The sequence below is a fragment of the Adiantum capillus-veneris genome, chromosome 22 (genome assembly GCF_014529385.1).
Source record: "Adiantum capillus-veneris isolate H3 chromosome 22, ASM1452938v2, whole genome shotgun sequence".
Classification (NCBI taxonomy): Eukaryota; Viridiplantae; Streptophyta; class Polypodiopsida; order Polypodiales; family Pteridaceae; genus Adiantum; species Adiantum capillus-veneris.
This window is the reverse complement of record NC_140952.1, coordinates 107,083,165-107,110,159: the sequence shown is the minus strand read 5'-3', so window position 1 is coordinate 107,110,159 and position 26,995 is coordinate 107,083,165. Positions and strand designations below refer to the sequence as shown.

General features: G+C 40.1%; 1 protein-coding gene across 2 annotated transcripts; it reads left to right on the top strand.

Annotated features, from left to right (window-relative positions):
• The first annotated feature begins 23,106 nt into the window (after positions 1–23,106).
• On the top strand, positions 23,107–26,323 carry LOC147429972 (uncharacterized). Of its 2 annotated transcripts, XM_086496159.1 has the most exons (4): positions 23,107–23,336; positions 23,490–23,699; positions 23,942–25,719; positions 26,027–26,323. In XM_086496159.1, the coding sequence occupies exons 2-4, from the start codon at positions 23,654–23,656 to the stop codon at positions 26,231–26,233; spliced, it is 2,031 nt and encodes a 676-aa protein (XP_086352285.1). In that variant the 5' UTR covers positions 23,107–23,336; positions 23,490–23,653; the 3' UTR covers positions 26,234–26,323. The 2 variants fall into 2 exon arrangements, with proteins under 2 accessions (XP_086352285.1, XP_086352284.1); XM_086496158.1 differs by lacking the exon at positions 23,107–23,336 and having other exon boundaries at positions 23,343–23,699.
• Positions 26,324–26,995: the final 672 nt, after the last annotated feature.

Below are 26,995 nucleotides of genomic sequence, written 5' to 3'. Positions count from 1 at the left end.
GGGGTAAGGCTTTAGCTGCAAACATGTGAAAAAATCTTTGATAAAAATTAATGTACCCCAAGAATAAACTCAATTCTGAAACCATAGTTGGTGCTCTGGCTTGCTTAATACTCTTGATATTATCCTCAGCCATCTCGATGCCATTTCTCAAAAGGATGTGTCCGAGAAACAGAACTTTCTAGACCATAAACAAAGACTTGAATGGATTTAATCAGATTCTTTTCTCCCTGCACCTTTCAAAAACCATCTCCAAAAATAGTATGTGCATCTCTTTAGTGGAAAACAGAGTGAAATTATCCACGAATATGGCTAAAAATTTATGCAGAAACTCACTGAAGATTTCCATCATACACCTCTAAAAGGTGGCTTGAGCATTACAAAGTCCGAATGGCATTACCAAATACATAAATGCTCCCCACTCAGTTATGAATGTTGTTTTTGTTCTATCTTTTGGTGAAATCTTGAGTTGGTTATAGCCAAGATAGCCATCCATAAATCTATACATCTCTTGGTTTGCAATTTCATTTAGCATCATATCTATAAATGGCAATGGAAATGGATCTTTAATGGTCTAGGCATTCAGTTTCCTATAGTTGACATAGACTCTGAGCTTGTCATTCTTCTTTGGGACTTACACTATAGAAAATAACCAGTTGTTGCTTGCTACCTCTGTAATGAATCATGACGTAAGCAAATTATCAAATCCTCCTTCTTTGCATAATTAGGATTCATTATGTATTTCTGCAGTCTTACTAGCCTGGCATCAAGTTTCAGTGGTATGCGGTGTTGGAATACTTTTGGATCCACTCCCTTCAAATCTGAATGTTCCCAAGCAAATACGTCTTTATACTTTTGGAACAGTTCCTTGGCTTTTTCCTTGATCTCCGACTTCAGATGTTTGTTGATTTTAATCATTCTGGGTTCCTCTTCTAAGCCGAGATTCCATTCTTCTAGTTCATCTGGAAGCAACCAATTTGGCCCACCTCCTTTTCTCTTAGCTAGTGATTCAGCTTCCTTATCTATGTGAACTCCCGCATAATAATCATGAAATGGGTTTCCGACCTCCAAGAGATCATTCTGAAGATTTTGTTGTGGTACTATTGGAATTTCTTCATTCTCCTCTGGATGATCCACTGAACTGGTTTCTGCTCTTCCATTGAGCTTTTGTGGTACAGACCGGTCTGGTTCCCGACCATTTATACGTATTCATCTCTCCCCAGCGTTTACTTCAATGAACTGATTGGGGTATTGTTGTAAGATAGGAGTGAGGTTAGACACCCATCCCACATTTGGCACCGTTTTCGGGGATGAATAGACCGAAACTAGGGAAAATACGAGCACTTTGTATAGTTGTCCATTAACTTCCTCTAGGTTCGCCTGGAGTTAAACTTTCTCTTAAAAATTTGCATAGCTTAAGAGCGTCGTCTTTTGCTGTGTAGAGGTAGCTTGGGAGTAGATTGTACTTGCTAAGTAGGATTGTCGAATTGTAGGATTAGGTTAGGATTTTGAGAATATGGACAAGACAAGTCTTAAGATCAATGATCAAGAAACCATAAAAAACAAGAAAAAAAGTGTTTATGGACACTTTCCACAACCCAGTGCAGTAGAACCTAGGAGTAGGGTAAGTAGAATTCGAGGTGAGATCTCAAATCATTGCTCACTCCAAAGGAATCATCTATGAGTTGTTTATGTGAACTTGCAGAGTTTCAGGTCTAGCACCAAAAGACTGTCAATCATTGAACCGGCTGGAGATTATGCTCATAAAAGTTGTATGAACCAGTGGGTAAGCTTAAGGATGCATTTGAGGTAAATTTTCAAAAGTTTGCAAAACCTCATATTATTTACTTTTTCTTGACATTTTAAGCCAAATTAAGTTTGGACTTGACTTAAAGGCTTAAAATAGATCATAAAAAGACTGTCCACTGGAAAAGTTGAAAAAAGTTTTCATTTTAGGTCAAAAGTAAATAATCATGATTATTACTTTTAGCTAAAAAATGATCAAGGTTGGCACCACAGACTCTATGCATGTGTACAAACATCTTTTGTGAAGGGTCATAGAGTTTGGATCACAAAACAGACCAAAAACTTGACAAAAACTGAAATCTGTACTGATTGTCGAGAAATTGTGTCTAACTTGGTAAATCTTGTTCAAATTCAGTGAAACTTTACTCAGAGGCTTAAAACATGTCACAAAAAGAATGAGTATTGAAAAAGTGCAAAAAATGTTCATTTTAGGTCAAAAGTAAATAATCGTATTTTTTGCATTTGGCTCAAAATGAATCAAGGTTGATACCATAGACTCTATGCATGATTACAAACCTTTTGTGAAGGCTCATAGAGTTTGGATCACAAAATAGACCAAAAACTTGGTAAAAACTAAAATATGTACTAATTGTTAAGAAATTGTGTCTGACTTGATGAATCTTGCTCAAAGTAAGCTTTGACTTGACTCAAAGGCTTAAAACATGTCACAAAAAGACTTTGAGTATTGAAAAAAGTGCAAAAAATGTTCATTTTAGGTCAAAAGTAAATAATCGCATTTTTTTTCATTTGGCTCAAAATGGATCAAGGTTGATACAACAGACTCTATGCATGATTACAAACATCTTTTGTGAAGGCTCATAGAGTTTGGATCACAAAACATGCCAAAAACTTTGTAAAAACTGAAATCTGTACTGATTGTCGACGAGAACTTGAGTGTGACTTGGTAAATCTTGCTCAAATTTAGTGAAACTTGATCCAGACGCTTAAATTGAAGTGTTAAACAAGTGTATATGCTCAGACGCTAAAAATATGTAAAAATTTGACAAAAGTAAATAATCGCAATTATTTATTTTTGCCCTATTTTTTAACTTTTTGAACCAACTAAGCATACCACAAGTTTTAGCATGTTATATTAAGCCCACAAATCAAATTTGGTAAGATTTGGATCATTGAAGTGAAAATTGTAGCCAGATTTGTAAAGTCAGTCTACAGATAGAAAACTGTTGACAAATGTGAGCAGGGATTATCCAAACTTGATGAAACTTGGCTAGAAAGCTTAAGTTGAGTTTCTTAACCAGTTTGGCAAAAAGTTGCAAAAAAATCCCAGTATAGAAAATAATCACGATTATTTACTTCTACGATAAAATTGGACAATTTTGCACATTTTAGTATACCACCACAAATCAAATCTGGTGAAATTTGGATCACAAAATTGAGACTTAAGCTAGATTCTTGGAATCAGAGTTCACGGACAGTAAACAATTGATAACTTGAACAAATTTTGTTCAAACTCGGTGAAACTTGTCCAGAGACCTTAACAAGTTGAATACTTGGCAAAACAAGCTAACAAGTGCACAAAATTGAGAAAAGTAAATAATCAAGATTATTTACTTTTGAGCCGCAAAAACAAGATTTTGGACTTTTGAGCTTGTACAACGTTAGAGCAACATAACACAAGGTCATTGGTCAAGTTTAGATTCCATAAGATCAAAATTAATACATGATAGCTCAGTTTTCAGGTTGTAGATTAGTCCTGCAACTCTTTGCAAGGATAGAATTTGGAATTCTCATTTGCTGACTCACTTAACTCAGATTGAAGAACCAGGTTGTAGGCAAAGAATTGGGATCTTGATAGGAGCTGAATTCAAGTCAAGTGGAAAAACCGATAACAATCTAATCTGCAGGTTAGGTTATTCAAGGCCTAGATTTCTATCATTTCAAAGATTGCAATCAATTTTTATAATTTTGAGCTAGAGTTAATCAACTCTTGTGAGTCTAAGAGCAATCAACTGCTAAAAGTACTTGGACAAAAGCAGTCTTATCAAACTCAAGCAGGATTAATTCTACTAATTAATACCAGAATCTGTTAAGAGATAGTTCTTAGAGACCATGGATTCAAGCCGAGCCGAGAGTTCAAATGCAACCGAAGCTAACCAGTAGCAGTAGCAACACATGCACAACTGCAATAGACCGAATGTTACAGCTATATGGCTACATTGGAGATAAAGTTTTGTATACAGATCCGGAAGGCCATAGGTATCTTATGAGTGACAAAAGTAACACACGAGCCACGATCCTATTGATTAGAGTAAAGCCATTCAAAGAACCCCTAAATGTTCACAGATTTTAGTGGAGCCAGATATTGCAAGCTCAAAGATGAAGTGCAGATAGAAGCACGACCTAATTTCATCATAAGTAGGAGTTTAAGCTTTAAAAATCAAAAACTAAGTATAGGTGGGGTATCATTGCTAAGCATTTAGATGCATTCTAGGTCGAAAACAATTAGGTCAAAAACTCGTTGTTAATATTTTTGCACTTGATCTAAAGTAAGATTTGAGACCTTAAGCATGTGTGCTTAGGTCTTATAAACATGTATTAGAAGTTTCGTAACTTTTGGATGTCGTTTGATGCTGTAACGGATATGATTTGTTTGTCAATGAGTGATTAGCTCTTGGTGATTTTTCAGTCATTTGAGTGTAGCTTGAGTTAGATGTGAGTTTTTTGTTGTTTTCCAAGCGATTGACAACCTCTTGTAGCCTCTATGCACTAGTCGAGGCAGCTTCGTCCCATGGATTGACAATTATATTCGTGGTTCTCGCTATGTCTGCAATAAGATAGGAGTGAGGTTAGACACCCGTCCCACACCGACTAAGGTGCTTGAGGTGCTTATTGACTAAGGTGCTAAGGTTCTCCATGTCTAAGGTGCTTGATGGTAAGCTGTTCAAAAACTCAAATCTAATCCCTACTCATGAGGGGGTGATCCCTAATTGTAGGGGCTAGAGAGAGAACACACACACACTCACACAAGGCAAGCTTGGTACCAAGAAGGCAAATAGGAAACTTTCCAAGCTCCTCCTCATGTTGCCCTCATAGTGTGACTAAAGCCTATTAGTTATCCTCCCAAGGGATCCAATGATAATTTCGTTGATTTTAATCAATTGTTTTTGCATTTATCAAGGCCTCTCTCTCTCAAAGGGGAAAAGGGGACACTTGTCTCAAGACTACCCTTGTTGCTTGATATGCATTATGCATGCGATTGGCCAGGCTTGCAGGTGTCCAATGAGCTTCCAAGTTGAGCTAGAAGAGGGGGTACGCCAAAGAAAGAAGGGGGGTATACTCCCCCCCCACCCCACCCCCAACACACACACACCCTCCCTCATTGTGTGATGTGCAAAGTGCAAAAGCTCCATCTCCTTCTCCAAGCTAGTAGAGAAGTTGAGAGCTTACACAAACACTTTGGTTATGGAATGCAAATCCAACCAAGATCCATGCTTCCATGCTTAAGCTTTCCATCTTCTCCATCTTCATTATTATGCTATTATGTTTGCTAGCAAGAAGAGTGATGATAAGTGAGGAACTATTTCTTTTTCCTATGAATGTTTCTTCTTCCTCTTCCCTACCCTCATTCCCCGCTAGCTCTCTCCACCTTTGAAGGTGTTTGAGGCCTTGGGACTGAGGCTTGGGATAGTTAATGCTTTTTACAAAGTCTATGGTATGCTCGTGATGCATGAAGCTTTCCATCTTCATTGCATCACCTAGGTCACAAGGAGCACAAAGATTATATTGTACCAAGTCTGAAAGGAGCTATCCCTTCGCAATTCTGCAATATTATACCCACTCCACTACTCTCTATAATTAACCAATTCAAGCCATGGGTGTAGTTGCTTAAGTGCTGATTTTCAAAGACTAAGAGGCGTAGCAACTAAGGTTTTAAATTGCCACTAAGGAAACACACAAATTTTGTTAACATGGATGACAATAACTAAGAGAGTAGAATGAACATTGATAACTTTGATTTTGTACATGAAGGGATGCCCCCATGTTTGTCAATTATCTTTTACTAGGTTGCAACAAGATATGGGCAACCCTGCTTTGCAAGCCAAAGCTACTCAACAACTTCGTGCTTATGAGATTTCCCTTCCTCTCCAAGAGGAGAGAGAGCTTAGGAGGCCTCTTGATGAGACCCCCAAAAGAAGATTTCTCCCATACGAGAGGAGGAATCCAAAGAACAAGAAAGTAATGAATCCCTAAGTTCCTTTGAAGATGTGGCTCCACGAAGACGATGGTTTAGACAATCGTCAACTCCTTCCAAGAGGAAACGGTCAACCCATAGTCCTTCTCCTTGTCACTTAGAAAGGGAAGAGAGAAAACAAAGGAAGAAAAGGGAAAGAAAGAGGTTACCCTCTTCTCCTTCTTCTTCACCTTCCTCCTCTTTCGATGAAAGCTATGTCTATTCTCCTAGAGAATACAAGAGGGGAGGACATTGCAATTCATACCCTGCATGGTGAAGGTCACAAAAGCTAAAGAAGTTCAAAGAGAGAGGAAAGAGTATCTCTTTTCTCACCCATGATGGCACCTTTGGTGCTACCGAGAAAGTATTGGCCTTCATCCAGCAATTTGATGTGACCTTTGGAGACGAGGGCTCCACGGAGTCCTCCAAGCTACACCATGTAGCTATGCACTTCCAAAAATTGGCTCTTCTGGTGGGCTAGCCTTCATGGCAAAGGCGAATCGCCAAATACATGGAAAACTCTACGAGTTTCCATCATGAAGTAATTTCTTACAAGCGATGCAAAGGACAAAGTGCTTATCGAATGGTGAAGTTTGAAGCTTCTCTCCCATGAGTCTATTCACAAATATATGGACAACTTTTGGGATTTACATCTCAAGGCTACTGTCTTTCAAAAGATAGACCTTAGCGAGCAAAAGCAATAATTATGTGCAGGGTTACCTGAAGAGATGGCCGAGTACGTCAACTCTCAATGGCATGGTTCTATCACTGAAGTAATCCACCACACCATGGTTGCTTCGCACATCAATTTCAAACAAGGGGCTAGACGAAATGTCAAGCCCATGGACAACAAAGACAAGAGTGATGCAAAGGGGAAAACCAATGCCCAAAATTCTTCCCAAGGCAGTTCCAACAATAACAACAAGAACAACAATCGGTCCAAGGAGAAGGGAGTCTACAAAGGTAAAAATAAACTCTTTCCTGAAGAGCTTGAAGCTTTTTTCAAGGACCACAAATGTCTTGAGTGTGGGGAGCAAGGACACGGCTATCGTTTTTTCCCCAAGGGAAATTCTCACAATAAGACTCCTAGAACTTCCACCATCGAAACTCCAAAAGAGGAAGCTCATTGCAAAGGATCACCTCTCTCCTATGCCACGGGGAAAGGTAAGGGAGCATGATGCCTTCATCTTGTTTGACACTGGCTCTACTCACAACTTCATATCAATGAGGTTGGCCACCAAGTTGGGCATTCAAGCTTTCGAGATGGGAGATGCTGTAACGATGGTTGGAACAGCTTTCAAGGGATAGCAAGCCTATGTTACTCCCTTGATTGAGAAGTTGAGGCTTCATGTCCAAAGCTACGTCGACAAAGAAGACTTTTTCATATCTCCTCTCCAACATGCTATCCTAGGGGTACCATGGTTCAACCGCATGGCTGCCAACATGAAGTTCCTTTAAAGGAGAATCTACTTCACTTACAGGTAAAAGAACATGTATATAGATGCTAGTGAGTTTGGCCGTACTATACCACTTGTAAATCCTCTTGCTTTTGATAAATCAATGAAGAGATCAGTTTCTGCATACATATTTTTGTCAAAGAGTCCCTAAAAGATCCTAATGTTTCATCAAATGTAAATGGTAGGAATCAAGAAGAGTTAAACTTGTCTAATTTTCTAAAAGGATTCCAAGATGTGTTCATCGATGATATCCCTATGGATTTACCTCCAAAACGAGGGGATGATGCCCATCTAATTGAGCTCCTACCAGGAAGCTCACCGCCTAACAAACCTCCTTTTCGAGTTTCCCAAGCTCAACAAGAGGAGATCGTGAGGCAAGTACAAGAATTGGTAGACAAAGGGATTGTGAGGCCTAGCTCCTCTCCCTTTTGTTCTCCAGTTCTTTTAGTGCAAAAGAAAGACGGTACATACCGTATGTGTGTGGATTATCGAGCACTAAACCATATCACTATCAAAAGATAAATTCACATGCCTCGCGAAAAGATTTGTTTGATAAGCTACAAGGCTCTACCTACTTCAATAGGATCGACCTTAAAAGTGGCTCCCATCAAATAAGGATAGTGGATGAAAGATATCCTAAAGACCGCGTTTCGTACAACATTTGTCCTTTATAAATATCTAGTCATGCCTTTTGGCTTGACTAATGTACCAGCCACATTCAATCGTCTAATGGAAAAAATCTTCAGACCCTATCGCAAATTCACTGGAGTGTTTGTTGATGATATTACCATCTACTCCAATTTCTTGGAGGAACACAAGCAACGTCTCCAGGTGATTTTTCAAGCTCTGAGGGAGAACAAGCTTTTTCTCAATCAAAAGAAAAGCGAATTTTTCCTTCAAGAGATTCAATACTTAGGTCATATTATCTCTCAAGATGATATTTGTATGGATCCATCAAAGTTAGAGGTAATAAAATCATGGTAATCCAAGGAATCTACATGAGCTAAGAAGCTTTATAGGTATGAGTGCATACTATAGACGCTTCATAGAAAAATTCTCTCAAATAGCAGGACCATTACATGACTCAACAAAGAAGAACATAAGTAATCATGGACTGCTAAGGAGCAAAATTCTTTTGACAAGCTCAAAGAGAAGCTTACCTCCCAATCAATCCTCATGCTTCCGGATCTCTCAAAGCCATTTTTTAGGTGACAAGAAAGAGTGAGTACTACCACAATCAATAAGAAGCTCAAATTTTTCACCTTGGTGATTTGCAGGTGTTTGAATGACAGCATATTGTTGTCTTGCTCTTGGGTTATCAATTGCAGCATGTAGAGTTGCTCTTTCCTCTTGTTCTTCTCCCAATGTTGGTTCTCCTATGATAGCATTGACTCTGGCAGCCATTCCACGTCCTCGACCTCGTCCTCCATTTCTTCCTCCACGATTTATTATTTGGCCTCGTCCTCTAGCTCGATTAGGTGCATTTGTTGCGAAGACTCGCCTAGGATATACATTCCTGAAATTTCCTAACTCGTTGCATTCATAGCATCTAAGATCTGCATTTTGAGCTTCATTTGCTGAAGCTGCAACTATTGGATGAGTTTGGTGAACTGGGTGAACTTGCCTTTGGTTCCACATCATAGGCCGTCCTCTCCTTCCAACATTCCTTAAATTTCCATTTCGTACCCTTTGAGAGTCTGACATATCTTTAGCTAAGGGTTTAGCTCTTAAAAGAGCATCTTGCAAATTTACAGGCCTCATGGCTTCTAGACGAGTATTTAAAGGAGCATTTAGCCCTTGGCACAAACGGGCTACTTGTTGATATGCGGTCATTGGCGGAGCATAGCGCCTAAGAGTTACAAATTTGGAGTAGTATTCTTCCACTGTAAGATGAAACTGACGTAAGTTGAAGAATTCATTCATCTTAAGGGATTCGTGTGCAGGTGGAAGATAACGTCCTTTGACAGCATACTTAATGTCTTCCCAAGTTTGAGTGTTTTGAGCCACTTGATTATCTTTGCAGTGTTGTTTCCACCAAAGCTTGGCATCCCCCGTGAGACGAAACATCGCCAACATTGCTTGGTTATCGGGAGTAGTACCATCCAGCAGCAAAATAATCCTCCATCTCTTTGAGCCACACTTCTGTATCGCGCTCAACTGGGGCTCCTTCCCCTTTGAAAGAGGGAAGTTTAGATTTCTTGAGAAGTAGCTTTTTCTCTTGAAGAGACATGTGTACACCGCACTCTGTGCATATATAGATTAAGTGAAACTTTATTGGATACTCTAACTTTAATCCACTTTCAGGCAAGACTTGATCAGACAATAATACAAACAAAAGATAATATTAATCCAAACTTTATTTATATACACATAATTTGCTACCAAGGTTGGTAGTCTTTAGGTACAAGGATTGTAATGTCTCTATATTTTGAGTTTAGTGACTACAAGAGGATAGGCTAAAGGATCAAAATAATAAGTTTCTTTTGACCCTTGAAAGCTACGAGATACACATATGGGTCGAATCCTACCACCATGGATAACTTTTGTAACTTGGTTAGACCCATTGAATATGAGATATCTTTTCTCCTCCCAAGGTAATGGTAGCATCCGGATTCTTAGTACAAATGAAAAGATAAACTTCGATGACTTTTAACTCCTCTGCCCATCGAAGTTTCTTAAGGTTGGTATCCATGCACCATATCTTGTCAGCATCGATGGTATAGATTCCTCCAGATGGACTCCAATTGATACCCCATCCTCTATGCACCCTTGGGATAGGTGGTGCAAACACCCTATCCAAAATCATCATCACCCTTTTTCGAAACTGATAATTTGGGGATTGGCATGCATTTTCAAACATGATGGTGAACACCTGGAATTTTTGGTAGGCTGAATGAACATTTTCCTATACTAGGAAAGTTCAGTCTTCAATACCATATAAAAACTCAAAACAATTTTTCTAGGTTCTTCTATTATTTCAAACATTCGCATCCTTCAATATCCAAACATCAATCTAAAAATCTCCCCAAGCTTTAACCTAGGCTCTGATACCAATGTGAGGTCCCTGCCCCTTTTTGAGAGGAGCGGAGTACCTTTGATAGGTCTCCAATCCTGAAAAAGAAAAACCAACGGACATTGCCTTAACTACTACGTAGCCACGGGCATGAACCGTTAGTGAAGGATTGGTCCTATCTCGCTATGGTGGAGCATGACCACCATAACCCTATCTAAAAACTATCTATAATCAATTATACCTAAAAGTATAAATCTTAGAGTGACCAACCTGTGCGCTTTTTTCCCCATGTTTGAGAAGCACAGCCGCCAAGGTTTGTCTCTTTTAAGATTTATGACTATAAAAAAACAATTCTAGCGTTGGAAAGTTACTCGACTCATCGGGTCCACCCGTCCATAGAATGATACCGTCGGGGTATCATTCTCCCACTTTCCACACCACACTCACCCTTCTTTTGTTATCTAATTACTACCACACTGTTTAAACATACATGTTCCTTTACTTTATGCCGAGTTTCTTGGGGTTAAGCCCCGTGGTTTCGGTCCGTGTTTTCTTTTCATAAGGTAAATAATATATTCCTATGGTTTCGCATATGCAATGATGCATAACTTGAAACTGCAATACTAACCTGTACCATAGCTCTGATTGATCCGATTGGTGGAGACATAACAAGTTCCGCAGGAGTTCCACCGTTACTTGTACCAGCTTCATGATCATTAGTGCCTTGGGTTCGAGCATGCTTTGGAGCCATTTTTTTGTACTACACTTATGTTATACACTTAGAACTTTAAATTGGTCAATTTTCCTATTAGTCTCCTTGTTTCCAAAGAGAGTTTGTAATTTGAACCCTCGTCAACTCGGATTCACACTTAGTGTTGTTATTCTACATATAATTTCTATACATCAAATATTTGCTAATCGTAATTAATCAAAAATTAAGTGTGTAAACTACGAGTGAAAGTTTAGGACTGCATTACTTTTATGCATGACATTTCTAATCCAATTCTAACTTCCATTTCTATATGTCAACTAAATCAATTTTTAGTATTATTCAAAATTCTACTTAATCTAATTGACAATAAAATTGGTGAATGAGAATTTCATCATGTATAATAAGAATAAGATGAGTTCTCTTATGTATTAACTTTCAATTAACTATGCATAAGTTAATAGTGAAGATGTACTAATTAGAGAGAGTAGGTATACTTAGAGAGATTAGAGTAAGAGAAAACATACACACACATCTTTTCTAAAGTTAATTGAATAAGAACTATCCATTAGAAATATTAAAGTAAAAGAGAACACACACACATTCTTTTCTAAGAGAAAACATACACACACATCTTTTCTAAAGTTAATTGAATCTTACTAATCCATTAGAAAGATTAAAGTAAAAGAGAACACACACACATTCTTTTCTAAGAGAAAACATACACGCACATCTTTTCTAAAGTTAATTGAATCTTACTAATCCATTAGAAAGATTAGAGTAAAAGAGAACACACACACATCCTTTTCTAAAGCTAATTGAATCTCACCAATCTATTAGAGAGATTAGAGTAAGAGATAGCACACACACACACACATAGCTAATTGAATCTTACTAATCTATTAAAGAGATTAGAGTAAGAGATAGCACACACACACACACACACATCTAATTGAATCTTACTAATCTATTAGAGAGATTAGAGTAAGAGATAGCACACACACACATATCCTTCTTAAAACTAATTGAATCTTACTAATCTATTAGAGAGATTAGAGTAAGAGATAGCACACACACACACACACACATAGTTAACTGAATCTTACTAATCTATTAGAGAGATTAGAGTAAGAGATAGCACACATACATCATTCTTAAAGTTAATTGAATGCTTAATTAATACGCACATTATTAGTCCACTAGAGTTTTTGCTCTCTTAGTGGTTTGTGGATGCCTTCTCTCTAAGAGAAGTGGCAGCACTTCGTGAGCGCTATAGAGGCAATCTCTATGTTTAAAATGTGAGCATGGATGTTCTATTTATAGCAGAAAGAAAAACGTCCAAAAAAAATTTCCAAAAAAAAAGAACTTTAAAAAAAAATTAGTTAAATTTTTATTTTTTTTTTCTCAAAAATCATACCCGCGTTTTTGGTACCCTTGTGGTACCCATCAGCTTGACCACTTTGTCATTATTATCAAAAGATAAGGCCACACAGCCCCCCCTCATTAAGATTAGTCAAGATTAGCCTCTCCTTTTCATGTGACAGTGTGTCCCACTTTGTCCCCTCCTATGTGAGTCCAGGTAAGTCCATGTGCCTTCATTTGTCATCCCTGTGTATTCTTTTGTCTTTATAATTATTTTATTTAATTCTTTAATGATAATTTACTTTACATTTTTAAGTTAAACTTTACAGTCTTATATTAACTTTACAGTAGTAAAAGAAAATTCTACAATGAGTAAATAAGTCTTGCAATAAGTTAGTTAGTGATTCATATAGCTAAACATGTCAGAATTTTGTAGCGTAAATTTTAAATTCTAGGTTTTCTCAACCTACGATTCATAATTTGAACTCAAATATCTTAAATAATGAGTGATGCTTTAAAAAAATTCAAATTCGTAATAGAACTTGTGTGAAATTCGAAAGTAGAGACTTTACAGATTACAAGAGCACAAGTATCTCCGGATGTAGACTAATGAAGATTCTAAAGAGTCAAAATCTATACAAAATGAGTAATGGATCCTATTAGTAGGCTGTCAATGGACTGGTGTGTTTGGATGACTGTGCACTGTCAATTAATGCGATAACTCACTGGTTACTGCTCCTAAAATCTTCCTTCACCCACCAGTCCAACTTAAGGTTGGTTCCCGCCGTCCACAGTCTTTCCCTACAAAAGCCACAAGCAAACAATGGGAGGATGCGGGGAAATGGACTTTGATGGTACGTCTTGAGAGACCATAGATCTTCAAAGATACCTCCATGATGATGCATGCACAAAATATGTATCAATGACAATTGGAACATTGGCCACCTTCACGAGTATCTCAAATTTTCCAGAAAGTATCATTTTGTTGTAAATGACAAGGCTGTTCTATCTAGAAAGGAAAAGTGTTCTTTTTGCAAGGGCATTGAATTCCTACATGCATTACTATTCATGTTTCTAGTTGAGATTAATAATGCTCTTAATTGATAAAGATGGTGTTTTTATCATGTCTCTCTGCAAATTTATTTCAAATGTAATGTTTTGGTGAAGTATTTTAGGTTTTTATTCATTTTTTAGTTTTTAATGAAGTCTTTCATGATGTTTTTCAAATTTTGACTGAACTTTAGCACTAATTGTTTTAAGGATATTACATTCCAACATTGCATTACTATACGAGTCTCCAGATGGCCAGTTGTAATTTTGATGAAAAAGGTGTTTTTCATAGTGTCTCTGGGGATTTTTTTCCACTTCCATTTTTAGTGAGTTTTCAAGTTTTTTTTTTTTTTAAAATAAGTGACCTTGGGTATATAAGTCAATTTTAAGTGTTTTCAAATTCACTTTTCATTCTCTCGCATCATGGGATGGCACCATACATGTGCACGCAAGAAGCTAGTGAAAAAGGTTAGAGAAACACAATCCCATGAAGCCTTCCTTGCACAAGCTGCTAAGGTGGGCATTCCATATTGGATGGATGCGCATCAACATGGAGTCCACAACAAACTCACACATTGATGCATTAAGAGAGTTTCTAGAGTCCATGGAGTAGCACATGTTAGATTGTGCCATTGTTTTCAAGGGATTTGACACTAGGTGGTTGTTAGCTAAGTTCTTGACGCACTTGTATAGGGTGATAAGCACTTATGTAGGTTATATTGAGAGGGACTTCAGGATAGAGGATGAGTATGACCTCATGGAATTGGGCATGGGGTGTATAGGCACCCAATTCCTCAAGTGGGACTTTGTTTTTGCCTTGTTGGTGCTTGAGTGAATTGAATAGGCAAAGATTAAAGAAAAGATGAGCAACAAGCTAGCTGAAACCCTAGTTAACAAGGTAAATGAACAAGTGGAGGTGCTTGCCAATCATATGGAGGCATCTGTTGCAATTTTGATTTTACAAGACACTGGCTCTCTTGACGAGGTTGAACAAATGGTCGAGGGAGATTTCATGATGGAGGACGTGCTAAACTTCCAATTACTCAACTTGCATGCATTGGTGGTTGTGAGGGGGCATCATTTTTTCTTCCTTGATGATGTTTCAAAGACCCTTAGACTTAGAGAGGATGAATGAATCTCAATTCTTGCTATGCATGTATACATGAAGGTGTAAGTTTGGGGGTTGCCAAGCCTCACTCTTATCTTATTGTAGGGATAGCAAGAACTACGTACATAAGCGTCATACCGTGGAACGGAGTCAACATGACTAGTGCATAGAGGCTATACGAGGTTGTCAATCTCTTACAAAACACACTCAATCCTTATCTACTCAATGCTACACTCAATTGTATGTCAGACGGAAAAAAATAATTGTAACATCTACAAGAAAACCTTGATGATTTACTAAGCAAACGAAGTCCAATTGGGTCGGGTAGACAAATCTTAAGCACACATGCATAACTTTTCAAATCCACATTAATTTTAATCACTTTTCAAAAAAAATGCTTATTATCTACAGGTTGTTTTGACCTTGCTATTTTGTTTTGAAATGCACTCAGTAGCTTAGCAATGTTGTCCTAATACCACTCTAATGCTTATAATGCAATTTGAATGCATAAATCTTGGGTTCTTAATTGATTATGAAGTGGATTAGCTACAAAAAACTCATGGAATCATCACAAAAAACTTACAATGCTATAGAGATCTTTCACCTGCAAACATGATGAAGCAAACGACACTTCAAACATACAATCCACGAGGGAGTTATGAGCATGAGAAGAAAGAGGAGATTACACAACACTTGGAGACACAAAATGGAGATTGCACTTCTATTTCCAAGCTAAAGCCTTCAACTAAGGATGCTCATCTTGCTCATGTATTGTGAGCAAGCAACAAATAAAAAGAGAGAAAAGTTCATGAACAAAAGACCATAGAAGAGGAGAAGAAGGAAGAGGAGGAAGTGGAGGAGGAGAAGAAAGAACCAGACTTCGGAGCCAATTTTCATCATGGAAACTTACCTTAAATAACTCCCACAATGGTTGATAGAGTATTTAAGCTCTTCGGGTATAGGGTTTGAAGATGGCATGTATTATGATTTGGGGCTTGGCATGCTAGCTCTTCAAGTATAGAGCTTGAAGATGGCATGGATTATGCTTAGGGGCTTGACATGCTACCTTCAACACAATTGAATTGGATTGAATGTGCAAATACAAACCCAAGGGTTGCCACAATTGTGGGTAAGAGTGAAAGAATATATTGGGAGTTACATAAGAGCTAGGGTCAATGAATTTGGAAGAGTGGAAGCCTTTGGCTCAATTTACTTGTATCAAGAGGTTTAATTTTACAAGTGATGTGTATCTATACAAAATGTTGGTTCTCAAGAAGAGATACTATACGTTCTCTAAAAATATTGTGTGCTCTTTACAAAATTTTGTATAGCTATACAAAATGTTGGTTATCAAGAAGAGATACTGTCCATTTTCTACAAAGTATTTTGTGCTCTTTACAAAATGTTCCACTCAACTTTACCAGGATTTATAGGACTTTTACTTGGGGTTGACTCCCATGTCCTCCTTGGACTCTTCTTCCTCCTTTTTCTCCTCCTTATTCTCCTCCTTATTCTCTTTCTTCTCCTCCTCCTTGGCCCTTGACTCCTTCTACTCCTCTACCTCTTCTTCCTCCTTCTTTTTCTCCTCGTTATGCTCTTTCTCCTCCTCCTTCTTGGCGCCGGACCATAGGGTTCCCTATTCCAAGTGGCTCACGTGAGTAAAGGGGTCCTATATATGGTCATGGTGTGCTATAACAGATCGTTGGGTGGAGCTTTAGTGTGCTATCTCACTCCTAGTTGAAGAGTTTGGCATGGCATGCAAAGTGCTCTATCATGCCATAAGGGAGCATAAAGAGGGCTTCTACCAATAGGTGTACACATTTTTTGTGCTCCCTTATGATTTCCTCCCCCCCCCCCCGCCTCTCACACACATAGAGACAACAACAACAACAACTTGTCAATCGTGCAAGCTACTACAATCTAAGCAAGCAATCATTAATTATAGCCACTAAAGAGACACCATCACTTCATGTATTGTACGAACCTAAGCACATGTAATAGAATATGGAGATTGCCCCTTACTCTGGCCCCTCTGCACTTTTCCTCTAAGAAGACTGATGTGAAATAGTGCAGCCAAATAGGGTCATTTTTTATAGCTCGTGTTGTACTTAATGAGTTGCACTTTCAAGCTTCTTAAGTACCTATGTTCACCAAAATTATGTCTAGCAATTTGGCCACACTTGGGCATCATTGGATGTGTACATCAATTGAATTTCCCTTGTTCAACTCTTGCTACAACAAATGAATAGCACTTGCATGTAGCCAAGTTGGTTATGCTATCAAGCACTACCCCCGTTGATTTGATGATTGATCACCTCCTTTGAAATGTTCAACATGAAATCTATATGTAGCTATATCCATTTTTGGAGTCTTGTTATTTAAACATTACATAATCATCTAGCTAGTTTGATTTAGTGCCCATTTCAACCATGACATGAATAAATGGTGTTGACTCTAATGTTTAGAAATTATCAGCACCTGTACATGCCATGCTAGCAGAAAAATATAAGCCTTGTTTCTGCTCTGTGTGCTGTGTACCAATCCTAACCATGCCAAAACATCCTAATTCTCTTGCCACACAGAGCCGATACGCATTTGTGGCATGGCCTTCCTTGGGCATCAATCCCTCGGGCTTGTATTCCTACAAAGTCACTGTGGAGAAAGAACGACCTTTGAGAAATAGAAAAGGAAAGGCTTGAAAACAGAATGAGGAAGTCAATTACCAATCAGTGCCACATAGGGTAGGATGATGGGAGGGGTTCATCACACGAAGGGATCCACAAGTCATGAGGTGGCTACCACGATAAATTGCAAGAGCATGATGCCATTGTGTAGGACACCAAGAGGTCATAACGGAACCGTGCTTCCATGAGTCTAAGGCATGTAGAACTGCGAGGAGTTCCTTTTCATATATGCCTAATGCTTGCTCAATAGGGTCAAGCCTTCGACTTTCATAGCCTATGGCGTGCCCTTCTTGGAGCAAAACAACTCCAAGGCAATCACCACAAGCATCACATTGGACCTCAAATGTCTTTGAGAGATTTGGGAGTGTAAGCACAGGTTGAGAGATAATCTTTTCTTTAAGCGAAAGCATTGTTCTCCTTGGCAAACCATGTATACCTAACATTTTTCTTTGTTAGGTCATGTAATGGTCCTACTATTAGTGAGAACTTTTCTATGAAGCATCATAGTATGCACACAAACCTATAAGCTTCTTAGTTCATGAAGATTCCTTGGTTTACGCCATCCTTTTATTACCTCTAATTTTGATGGATCCATTTGGATGCCAATCTTGAGAGATAATGTGACCTAAATACTGAATCTCTTGTAAGAAAAATTCACTTTTCTTTCGATTAACATAAAGTTTATTCTCTCTTAGAACTTGAAATATTACCTAGAGGTGTTGCTTGTGTTCGTCTAATGAATTAGAGTAGATGATGATATCATCAAAGAACACTCCAGTAAAGGTTTGGTGAGGCCTGAATAGCTTCTCCATCAAGCGGTTGAATGTGGCCGGTGCATTGGTCAAGCCAAAAGGCATAAAATGTATTCGAAAAGACCAAACATAGTGCGAAATGCGGTCTTTACAATGTCTTGATCAACTATCCTTATTTCATGATAGCCACTTTTTAGGTCAATCCTACTGAAGTAGGTAGACCCTTGTAGCTTATCAAATAGGTCTTCTACCTGTGGAACGGGAAACCTATTCTTGATAGTGATCCTATTAGTGCTCTATAGTCGACACACATGAGATATGTGTCGTCTTTCTTTTGCACTAATAGCACATGAGAACAAAATGGAGATGAGCTAGGACTAACCATTCCCTTGTCAACTAACTCATGCACTTGCCGCATAATCTCCTTTTGTTGAGCTTGAGAAACTCTATAAGGAGGTTTGTTAGGCGGTGAACTTCTTGGAAGAAGTTCAATTGCATGGTCATCATTGTCTCGTTTAGGAGCTGGTAGCTCACAAGGGATGTCGTCAATAAAGACATCTTGAAATCCCTTGAGAAAATTATCCTTCCTGGAAGAAGTTCAATTGCATGGTCATCATTGCCTCGTTTAGGAGGTAGATCACAAGGGATATCGTCAATAAAGACATCTTGAAATCCCTTGAGAAAATTGGATATCTCTAATTCCTTTTGATTGTGTATATTTTCTTTTGCTAAAACATTAGGTTCATTTTGAGAGTCTTTACAAAAATCATGTACACGGAAATAGAGCTCTTTATTGACTTGTTGAAAGCTTGTGTATGTACAATGGGTATGGTGTTACCCATTTCCTTAGCATCTATGTACATATCTTTTTCCCTGAACTTAAAGGAGATTCTCCTTTCAGGGAATTTAACATTGGCAGCCATGCGATCAAACCATGGTGCCCCTAGGATTACATCCTCGTGCTTGAGAGGAGAGATAAAGAAGTCCTCTTTGTCCACATAGCTTTGGACATGGAGCCTCAATTTCCCGATTAGGGAGTGAGTGAAGCTTCTTGCCCCTTGAAAGCACTGTTTGCGGGTAGGACATCTCCCATCTCATAAGCTTGTATGCCTAGCTTGGTGGCCAACTCTGTGGATATGAAATTGTGAGTAGAACCAGGGTCAAAGAGAATAAAAGCATCATGTTCTCTTACCTTTCCCCAAGCATGGCATAGAGGAGATCCTTTGTGGTGAATTTCCTCCTCTTGGATTTCGAACAAGGTAGCTCTAGGAGGTTCATGGCGGGTGTTCTTTTGGGGACAAGCACGGTACGCATGCCCTTGCTCACCACACTTGAAATAGCGGTTATCCTTGCGATAATGCTCAAGGTCTTCAGGAGAGAGTTTATTTTTGCCTTTGTAAACTCCCTTCTCTTTAGCTTTGTTGGAGTTGCCCTTAGGAGACTTTTGGACATTGTCCTTACCCTTAGGCTCATTGGAACCTTTGTTTTCCGTGGGCTTAGAATTTCTTTTAGCCCCCGTTTGGAAATTTATTGGAGAATCCATCATAGTATGGTGTATAACCGCCAATATGGTGCGTGGCCTTTGGGAGTTGACATACTCCGCCATTTCTTCAGTTAAGCCCGCACAAAATTGTTGCTTTTGCTCTCCAAAATTCAACTTCTTGAAGACAGTGTCTTTGAGTTGTAAGTCCCAAAACTTGTCTACATATTTGTGAATGGATTTGTAGGGAGAGAGCTTCAAGCTTCGCCATTCGGTGAGTACTTTGTCTTTGGCATCGGTGGCCAAAAACTGCTTCATAATGGAAGCTCTTAAAGCTTTCCATATTCGTGGAGCTTCACCATTGGCCCGTAGGCTAGACCACCATTTTCTGGCAGACTTTTGAAAGTGCATAGCTACATGGCATAGCTTAGAGGACTCCGTGAAGCCCTCATCTCCAAATGCCGCATCGAACTGTTGGATAAAGGCCAAGACTTTGTTCGTAGCACCAAAAGTGCCATTGTAGGTAAGGAAAGAGATGCTCTTCCCTCCCTCTTTGAATTTCTTGATCTTGGATGACCTCTTCTACGCGGCATAGGATTTTCGATGGCCTCTTCTTTTTTATGGTTCAGGGGTTGCACCATCACTTTCTTCAAAAGGTGAAGAATTTGAGGAAGATGGAGAAGAGGGTGACCTCTTTCTCGCCTTTTTCTTGCCTTGATCTTCATTGTCTTCACCATCACTTTCATAAGAGGAAGAGGATGAAGAAGGTGGAGAAGAGGGTGTCCTCTTTCTTGCCTTTTTCTTCTCTTGCTTTTTGTCATCCCTCTTTGAAGTATGGTGTGGAGAAGTATGCGATGGTATTTTCTGTTTTGGAGGTGATGGAGAGCGTTTAGCCCACCGTCTTCGTGGAGCCATCTCCTCCGAGGTGGCAGGAGACTCACTTCTTTCTCATTCCTTCGGTGGAGGCTCTTGAATTCTCCTTCAAGAAGGAGATACGTCATCAAGGAGCAAATTTCTGAGCCCTTCATATGGATCCTCTTCTTCTTTCCGAATCTGAGAGATACATCTTTTGAAAGTTTCGCAAGGAGGCTTCCTAGGTGCTCTCTCGTCATGGTGGGGAGCTTGGAGAATCCCATGAGCACGAAGCTGTCGTTGCACTTCATTTTGGAGGGATGGATTGCCCATGGCTTGTTGAAGCCTAGAAACAAAATAGTTAATAAGCATCGGGGCATCATTGGTAGCCTATTCATTAGCAAAATCAAAGTTATCAACATTAATTTCACTCTCTTTACTATTGTCAGCCATTCTAACAAATTTTAGGTGTAAACTTTTTAGGTGTACTTTGGCACTTCAAGCCCTAGTTGCTACTCCTCTTTACCCCTTTACAAAAAGCACTCAAGCTACTGTACCCGTGGCTCAAACACCATTAATTGCAAGGAATAGAAGAGAGGGTCGTTCAACACCAAAACAGCACCAGCTCCTGTCAAGCTTCTAATAGCTCAATAGTGGTTAAGCCGTAGGACACCACTATTAAGACCATAGCTCTCGACGGTGATGCCCCGTTAACTGCACAAAGGCAGGCGCACTGCAAGGATGAAAAATCCCTATTCTACTTAATCACATGCAATTAATAATACCAACCATTTATAGCTAGCTTGAGGACCTCCCTTCTTGAGCAAGAAAAGAGAAACCTTGAGCTTTGATACCAATGTAACATTTAATGGCCTAGTAACTTGTGTGTAGTGGAAAATAGCATGAACATAGTGAGCTTTTCGTTAGAATAGATTCCTAATGAGAATAACAAGAGTGCTTGGGTGGAGAGAGCAACAAAAAGCATAACACCTAGTTAGATATCATGAACAATACTTCAAAAGAGAGAGAAATTAAGCAATTGACAGCAGTTGAGGACCGGATTTGCATGGAGCCGGTCCCACCTCCAAAAGGCTTTGTATTATGGTTTCTGAGACATTTTACAATACAATTCTTTGTGTTCCTTCAATACTAGATAGTGCTATGAAGATGGAAACTTCAACACTAAGCACAACACTTATTAAACACAACATCAATTCCCTCACGGTCTCAAACCCAAGACCTCACACACCTTCGAAGATGGTGAGAGCTAGCGGCTATGAGAGTAGATTGAGAGGAAGGAGTATTCTTATGAGAAAGATATACATCTCCTCATATAATCACTATTATTAGCATATATAGCTTAGCTTAGTAATTAGCATGGTACAGGAAATGAGCATGCATTGAAGCTTGGCTCTTGGTTGGATTTGCATCACAAAGCCAAGAGTTGTTGGTGTAGGCCTCCCTTCTCACAAGCTTGGAGTAGGTGATAAGCTTTCCATTAAAGCTTGAGAAGGAGAGAGAGACTTATTACTGCACACATGAGCTAGTGTGAGTGTGTAGGTGATAATGCCTTTGAAAAATCAGTCCCCTCTCTCTCTTGGTCAACCCCTCTTGCTATTTGCTCTTGCTAGCATCCTATTGGACCTCCCCAGCCTCAGCCAATGGAAATTAAGCAGCATAATTAAGTGATAGCCTTTTGACATGTGTCCCCATTTCCCCGCCATTGGACTGTTGAATGCTCAGTGGATCCCTTGGGTGACTGTCCAATAGTCTTCTAGAGAGCTTAATTCTTATTGGTTCTTTTATTAAGTGTTTTTAAATTGATTAAACTAGATTTACTCTAGCCTAATTCTCATTGGTCCACCTCCGAGGTCATCCAATAGGATTTGAGTACACCTTGTGGGCATTTGGGCTAGGGAGATGACATGTGTCCCTCATTCCCTTTGTGTAAAGGGAGCTTGTGTGTGTGTGTGAGTGAGTTTCTCTCTCATCTCCTACAACTAGGGCTCGCCCCCTCCTGTGTAGGGTGCATGAAGACTTTTGGGACACACACAAAGCATCCAATGTCCCTAATGTTTGACCTTTGGACATAACCTTTGAATTTTTTGGAACCTTAGCACTTTGGAAGTCTTAATGGGTTGAACCTTAGGGTCTTTTAAGCCCGTTGTTGCACATTGCTCTTTTGCAGATGGCCCCCCTTTGGATCCCTATTTTTTCTCCTTTGGATCCCTACTATGGCCAGTTTGCCAGCTTAACCAATATTCTAGCTTTTTCTCCCCTGGCACTTCCCCATATTAAATGATCAATTTAACATGAGGAAATCGTTTAGGAGAATTAGATATTAGTTTTTATGACACCATCCTTGCCTTTCTCGTGGATGACCATTCACACAATCCGCAGAACAATATACCAAGTACATTCGCTGTCATGGCGGGCAGAACTAGGCCTTCTGAAATACTGCACTCTTGGAGTTGAACAATCTAACACTGCTCTGCATTTACTCTGAGCAGAGAGTGAAACGCTTGCATTTCCAGGGTGATGAGGTCGGTCACGGAGGTGGTAGGTCCGAAAAAGGCTGCTTCTGTTTTGGGTGAATAAAAGCTTGACACAACGACTCCACGACGCAATGCATTTCTCTTGGGAGGGCAGAAGACGAGAGCTATGGTGGGTCAAGAGTGGGGTTCGCGTAGGAACAGGGGTTACGATAGCAGTAAAAAGATGAATTCCAGCTAGAAATGACAAGCGTCGCGAGAAGTGGCAACCGGGCAAGAGTGCCACTTGGCCTGCTACGAGCTCTCCTTCGCGCAGGGTTATAAAGGAAGTTTCTATCCTCTACGAGCGTCTACCCGTCTGATCTGCCATCTTCTTGTACAGGTAATATCACCGAGGCTCCCATAACTGCGTGTGTGCGTGTGCGTGTGTGGGTGGGTGGGTGAGAGAGAGAGAGAGAGAGAGAGGAAAGATTGCACCCTTCTCTCTGCATTTTTCTCTGCATGTGAGAGATTATGATGAACATCGTTGCCCTAGCCTTCCTCCTTAGCTACTTCAGCACCGTCGTCGTCCTTGTCCCGGAGCCTCACCTCACTCAAGCTGACCACCGTGCCGAGGGTTACACCTCTGGAGACGTTTTCCGCTCTGCCAAAGAGTCCATCCAAAATGCAGGCTGCGGTAATGAGCCCTGTCCATCATCAATGGACCAAGTTAAGGAAACAGTGCACAAAGGCTATGAAAAAACAGGTGATTTTGTATTCTTTTGGAATTTCCATATTGCAAATTTCTAGTTTCTGGCCTGCGCATATTTTGTCCCTCTTTTTCAAGGCACAAAGTAGGAAAAGCTTTCCACTATGTTCTGTCAAATATGGGTTTTTCTTTCTTGTTGGATATGTTGTGTGCTTGAAGTGGGCTTCCTTTGATCATGTTCTTGTTGAATTTTTGTGTGCTTGAAATGGGCTTCCTTTAATCATGCTCTTGCCATGCAGCTGAAGGGATTGACAAAGCTAAGGAAGGTACTAAAGAGACAGTGAAGGGTGTATATGATCAAGCAAAGCATGGGGTTCAAGACAAAGGAGAGAGAGCAGCACAAGGGATCCAAGACACAACAGAAAAGGTGAAGCATGGCGCGCAAGAAACGGCTCAGGGAATTCAAGAAAAAGCTGGCCAAGCAAAGGAGGGTGTGTATGAGACCGCAGAGCAAGCTAAGGAAAAGTTTTCTTCATTTGTACCAAGCACAGACGATGTGAAGCGCGGCACCTTTGAGACCAGTGAAAAGCTTTCTTCTTACATACCGAGTAAAGAGGAGGCCGCATCATACATTCCAGGTGCAGAGATGGGCAAGGAGGCAGCGAATATACTGAAGCAGAAGGTTGGGGAAGTAAAGGAGAAGGGTTCTTCTTATGTTCAGGATACTGACCCATTGTCATATGGCAAAGAGGCGTTAGATAGTCTGAGAAGCAAATTAGAGGAAGCAAGGAGAGAAGCTGCCCAATTCCTGCAGGGAAGAGAAAAGGAATCCTCTCTCGCAAGCTTTGCTGACATGAAGCTGAAATTGGATGAAGCATCTGCGTACATCCCTAGCAAGGAATCTGCGGTGTCGTACATTCCGGGAGTGGATATACTGAGAAGCAAATTAGATGAAGCAAGGCATGAAGTCGCTCAATCGATGCAGGGAAGAGAAAAGGAGTCATCATATGCAGGCTTTGCCAACATGAAGAAAAAATTGGACGAAGCAGCATCCTACATGCCATACATTCCAGGAGTTGAGAGCATTGAAAAAATCAAGCAGGGTGTGGAGGAAACTGCACAAAGTGTTAGAGACAAGGTCCAGGACGTAAGTGAGAGAGCGCGCGATGCCACGAAAGGGAGCACGCAAGGCATGCGTGATAAAGCTCGTGAAGCGGGTGATGCTGCCGCCTCTTACAAGGAAGCCCGTGAGGGATACACGGGGAAGATAGGAGGGATGTTCCAAGGGATGAAAGATCGAATCACCGGCCGTCCGAAAACAGGGGATGGAAGTGCGCAGTTAGCGAGAAGAGTGCATGAGCTATGCATGTGGTTTACTGATGACACTGAACTCTCAGTAAGCCCTAAGGGAGCAGGCGGTGCTCCAAGCTTGTTAGACGTGGCTGCGATGCGAGAAAGTTATGCTTACTTGATGCAGAGTGCGTTGAGCGCTATAGAGAGGGCCCATGAGTTGTTCGAACATGCAACAACGGGAAACACAGGTGGAGAGTGGAGGGAGAAGTATGTATACCTGGCAGATACAGGCAAGGGTGCATTAGAGGCGGCGAAGGAGGTGTTTGAACGGGCTGCAGCCGCTGCCGAAGGGACTCTACGCCCGAGGCAAGTGCCAACTCATAGAGTGTTTGCGTATGGAAAAGCAAAGAATATGAGTAAGCTAGGGGAGGTAGCTGTGCACACAAAGGAGAGGTTGTCAGCTATACTACGCCCATTCCTGCGGACGATTTACCTTGCGACATTCTCCGCCATCTATGGGATCAGTCTCTGGATGACTTTCTTGTCTGGGCATCTTCTTTCGCGCACCCTCCCTCGTCAGCAGCTAGGAGTTGTGCAAAGCAAGTTGTTCCCGGTGTATTTGCGCATGATCACAGTATGCGTAGTGTTATCTGGTCTTATACATGTGCTCTTACATCCGTGGCCTTCCGCGGATAGGCCGGAACACTGGCAATATGTGAATTTTGCTCTATGCACAGGCTTGGCGTTGCTGAATATGCTTGTAGTGGAGCCAAGGGCAACCAAGGTACTTTTTAAAACTATTTTATTTGCATTGTCTGCATTCAGAATCAGAAGCATGTCCTTCATATGCGGGCACATAAGATGATACCGACCGTGGTAATGTCCATGGATTGCCATGTTCACATCATGTATGCATACTACATGATGTATACATACATAAGATGCATATCGACTGTGGTAATGCGATTGATCGCCATGTCCGCATCATATATCATGAATGTATGCATACAGGAGCATCGAATATATTGTGTTGTATAGTTTTGCTCAAAGCTTGTTTGATTGTATTCCTAATGTGATTCTTGAATATTCAGATGATGTTTGAGAAGCTGAGGGTGGAGAAAGAAGAGGGACGTGGCCAAAGGGGCGAAGAAGTAACGGATGATGCAGTGAAAGAACGTATCGCAAGCATCAATGTCAAGTTCAGAGGACTTCACCAAATGGCTTCCTACTTAAATTTGGGTATTGTGGCAGGCCTGACATGGCATCTGTGGTACCTAGCAAATCGGCTTGTAGTGTAGGGTTTGTGAATGATGTGTGGTCGTAGAGGCCGCAGTAGCTTGTAACAAATTGTCTATATAAATGTTAAAGTGTTTAAAGCAATTTGTCAATTGTCTGTAGGCATCTGTTCAAGTGCAATTTGTACTTGGTTTTTCTAGGGTTTTACATAGGAAAAGCATGTGAAGAGATGCTTCATTTTGTTTTTAAGGTTGGTTGGGGGGAGGAGGAGGAGGAAAAGGATGAGGTAGTTCGTTACATGAAAATTTGTACTTGGATATGGTGATAAAATTTGTAGTTACATAATGGTGATTTGTACTTGCTATGGTTTAAGGGTCTACAGTTTTATAGTAGTTGGAGATTTAGGTGCAAACTGGTCTACCGGTCAGTCTGCCATTGTCGGCGGCGGACCGGCGGTTTATAGATAAGAGGCAGTCAATACACTCAACACACTTGAGACAACCGCCGTGTTCTCATTTCATTCCAATGTTAATGTTATAATAGTATTGGTAATGTTATTGCTGATAGTATTGTTAATGCTATAATAGATGAAAGATCGGCTTACTTTACGTGCAAGACGCACGTGGATGTTTCCATATGAGTATTTGGCTGAAAGTTAAAAGGACCACTAACAGAATGATAGGTGAGTGAATTGTAAAACTGTCTCAAGTCGATCTTGTTGCTATCATTCACTGAGAGAGAGAGAGAATGGAATTGGATGATATAAGGAAAGGAATGCATTCTATAAGAAAAGGTATTTATGTCTGTGCATGCCCATCCAACAC